General features: G+C 39.8%; 1 protein-coding gene across 1 annotated transcript; it reads right to left on the bottom strand.

Annotated features, from left to right (window-relative positions):
- Positions 1 to 1,118: 1,118 nt before the first annotated feature.
- Positions 1,119 to 3,999, bottom strand: LOC137639586 (uncharacterized). Its single transcript, XM_068371848.1, has 2 exons — positions 3,985 to 3,999; positions 1,119 to 1,532 (listed from the first exon to the last, which is right to left on the bottom strand). Exons 1-2 carry the CDS (start codon positions 3,997 to 3,999, stop codon positions 1,119 to 1,121), a joined length of 429 nt encoding a protein of 142 aa, XP_068227949.1.
- Between the last annotated feature and the right edge of the window lie 224 nt (positions 4,000 to 4,223).

The raw sequence follows: 4,223 nt of genomic DNA on the forward strand, positions 1-4,223 counted from the left end.
CCGGGCCGTCTATCCAAGCGTCCTTCAAGCTGGGTAATCAGGTCGAAGATCTTGAAGTTCTGGTCCTGGAAAACTTGTCTTAGTCTCCTTTTCCTCACAAAATTAACCGAAATTGAACTTAACACAACTTATATTCCTTTTAAAAAATATTCCTTTCAAATCAAAAGTGGAAAAATATATATACATATAAATATTATTATTTTTTTTTTTTTCACTGAACTTTTACTCCTATGATGTAGGCTTGTACTTCTACATCAAAGGATATTTCCTCCTCAAAAAAGAAAAGTTCCTTTTTCTCTCCATCTTCCATAGTCCAATCCTTTGATCCTTCCAAATGATTAGTACTTTTTCCAATGATGTATTTTATGTTTTTTTTTTCTTTTTCATGTTTTTCTTGCTTTTCTTCTTACTTATCTCCCTTCTCCAGGTGCAGCTGTCTTCAACTGGACTCTGTATTGTTGTCTGTGTCCCCTGGTTAACTTCTGATATATCATGGTCCTCTTGGTCCATCAATTCTTCAACATCGATGTCCTTCATCATGAGCCAGGCATTGCTCATCGTATCTTCGTAACCTCGATTCATTATTTCTTCAATAGTTGCAAGTTCTTTCGGTGAACAGGTCAGATGCAAATAACTTTCTGCCAACTTTTCAAGAATAATGCTGGCTCCCTCGCAGCCTTTGACAGTGCAGTAGTCAAAATTACCATATCTGTTAACCCATGTTTGACAATTACCATTATAGGCGGCCAAGGCCTCCTCTTTGGTTGGATTTTCAGAGCAACCCAGAATCTTGTGAGGTGGATGGTCTTTTTGACAGAGTTCTATCCAATTCATGAGCACTATTTTATCCGTTTCACTCATTGTGTCTGGAAGGGACTCTTCGATTTCAGTTTTGGGAAAAGGTGTGTCTGTTCTTCTATCTTCCTCTTCTTCTTCTCTTGATTCCTCCGATGTTACCTCTTGATCTTCTTCACATTTTATCTCTTTTTCCTCTTCCTCCTCCTCTTTCTTCTCAGGTACTTCTTGAAGTACCTGATTATGCCTCCTCTCATGACTCAGACTACCTTCTTTTGTCATTGCCTCAGAAATATCAAATTCTTTCCCCTCAATGACATTATTTAGAGAAGAGATACACTATCTGTCTCCTCAATGATATTATTTAGAGAAGAGATCTCACCCCTCAATCCAGCCATTTCCTCCTCGTATTTCGCTCTGGTTTGCCCCAGCAAAATTCCCAGTTCATAATTTTCCAGTCTTTTCCCACCTACGCACATGTATGTTTTAGTTATCATTTCCAGCTCGGCCAGATCGCAATTCAATCCGTCGATCACATTTTTATATTCATTCCAATCTAAAGGCAGAGACTCTTCGTCTTTTGGATTGTCCTCATCTAGTTTCTCTCCTCTTTCTTCTTCCTCCTTCTCCTCTGTATGTTCATCTCTTTTTTCTTCCACAGGGAGAACAATTTCATCTTCCACTTCATACTGGACCTCTTCTTCAGCAGGAAGATCGATTTCATCTTCCAGTTCATCCTGGAAAGCTCCTTCAGCTGGAAGAAATTCACCATCTTCCAGCTCTTCCTGGAACACTCCTTCAGCTGGAAGAAATTCACCATCTTCCAGCTCTTCTTGGAACACTCCTTCAGCTGGAAGATTGATTTCCTCTTCCAGTTCATCCTGGAGCACTCCAGCAGGAAGATCAATTTCATCTTCCAGTGCATCATGGAATACTCCTTCAGCAATAAGATCGATTTCATCTTCCAGTTCATCCTGGAAAGTTTCTTCAGCTGGAAGAAATTCACCATCTTCCAGCTCTTCTTGGAACACTCCTTCAGCAGGAAGATCGATTTCATCTTCCAGTTCATCCTGGAAAGCTCCTTCAGCTGGAAGAAATTCACCATCTTCCAGCTCTTCCTGGAACACTCCTTCAGCTGGAAGAAATTCACCCTCTTCTTGGGTAGTTTCTCCGATTTGCTCGAGAAGATTCTGCAAAAGCTCTTCATCTCTCACAGTCTCTCCTCCTTTTTGGTTTCTTCCACACAGGTACCTGAAAAAGAAAAATGCTCCGACGGCAGCAGTGCCAAAGGCAGCTGTGCCCAAGAGCAAGGCCATCTTCGGCCAAAAGACATGTTGGTCGACCAAACGGAGAATCTCATCCTTCTCCGCTGCTTCGCCGCCGACAATGTCCCTCGCCAGGCCCACCAGAGTTCCGTCGCAGGGTGACAGGTTCGGTTCCTCGTACCTGACCAGGTTCGATAAACCGATGTACCCAAGGGCAGAATGCAGACGCCGCCACATCCTGTTTTGGGTCCTGTAATCCTGCAGGTTCTGACGCGCCGCGTCGCACAAGTCCAGCTCTTCCTCCAGAGCTGATCGCCATTGCCATCCTCCGTTAAGGAGAATTCTTACCGCTTTCTTCATTGCCTCCATTTCGAAATTCACACCAAATGCTTTGAAAACTTGAAAAACCATATTTATGATTACCGAAACCTTTCCTGAATTCAGCATTATTTGAAAAAAAAAAAAGCAAGTTGAGGACCGAGAGAGAGAGAGAGAGAGAGAGAGAGAGAGAGAGAGAGAGAGAGAGAGAGAGAGAGAGAGAACACAATAAATTCTCTTGTGGCTTCAACTGGAGTCTAAATGTCTTCAGGTATAGAGAGAGAGAGAGAGAGAGAGAGAGAGAGAGAGAGAGAGAGAGAGAGAGAGAGAGAATCCACAAGATAAAGATATACCGAAAGGAATTAAAAAAACCATAACAAAAGCAAATATTTATTCATAGTTTTCTTTATGTGGGAATCGTAACATTTATCAGCTAAGACGCTTCTGAGGCAAATCTAACCCTCTGAAGACCGTTCTGGAAGCATTCTTATTTCATCTTCGTTCATTCCCGGAATGTAATGTTCGCCTTCCTTATCTCTCTTTCTCTCTCTCTGGTAAGAATCTTCAAAATGTCTTCAAAGGCGGAAAACAGGAGAAATTTTACGCTGAAGACGATTCTCTTGTTTTTTCCAAGGTTTTCTTTCTTTAATTCTTCGTTCGTTTTCACTCCATTTATGGAAATTCTTTCCTATTCTAATGATTGGTGTAGAGAGAGAGAGAGAGAGAGAGAGAGAGAGAGAGAGAGAGAGAGAGAGAGAGAGAGAGAGAGAGAGTTTTCCGCTCATATTTCATTTCCGTTTATTCGCAGAAAGTAATATTCATCTCTCTCTCTCTCTCTCTCTCTCTCTCTCTCTCTCTCTCTCTCTCTCTCTATATATATATATATATATATATATATATATATATATATATATATATATGTATATATATATACACACACACATATATATATATATATATATATATATATATATTATACACACACATATATATATATACACACATATATATATATATATATATATATATATATATATATATATCAGCCATTACTAGTCCACTGCAGAACAAAGGCCTCAGACTTTTTTTTATCCACTCACATCGGTTTATGGTCTTTCTATGCCGTTTATACCCGCAAATTTTCTTAGTTCGCCAATCCATCGTCTTTTCTTCGTTTCCCTGCTGGTTTTGCAATTTCTAGGGACCCATTCGGTTATATTTTATGAGAGAGAGAGAGAGAGAGAGAGAGAGAGAGAGAGAGAGAGAGAGAGAGAGAGAGAGAGAGTAGTTACTGACTGTATTAACTGAAGGTAAATAATTCCTTAAGACAAATTGAATACTGACATAACATGACTTGTCATTACTTAAATTGATCAGTTGTAGCTGAAGCGATAATAAATAATGAGGGAATGAGGACACAAGACGAATTTAGATATCCATCACAGACACACACACACACACATTATTATCTTAGAAATATCCAGATAAGAGGGTCTACAATAGGACATAAATTACGAAACTATGAAGAGGATTTTAATATTTTTTTAAATTGACGGATGTCACATCCGTCAACTTTTTTAATCCGCGAAAAGTGAGGTTAACTTACCGAGATATTTATCATTGTTTCTTATTCCTTTTCTTTCAGTCCCTGTCTTTTCCTGTATCCCAATTCTTTCGCTTGAGCTGAGTCGTGGAAGTATTGGCTCACATTTTCCCACGGTCTGAGGGGGGGAGGGGAAGGCCTCCTGTCAATCAGCTGGTTTGGGTGGTAATGAAATTACTGCTGTTGCCAAAGAACTGGGATACAAGAAAAGATGAGGAATGAAAGAAGGGGAATAAGAAGAA

The sequence above is a fragment of the Palaemon carinicauda genome, chromosome 4 (assembly GCF_036898095.1).
Source record: "Palaemon carinicauda isolate YSFRI2023 chromosome 4, ASM3689809v2, whole genome shotgun sequence".
NCBI classification, from domain to species: domain Eukaryota; kingdom Metazoa; phylum Arthropoda; class Malacostraca; order Decapoda; family Palaemonidae; genus Palaemon; species Palaemon carinicauda.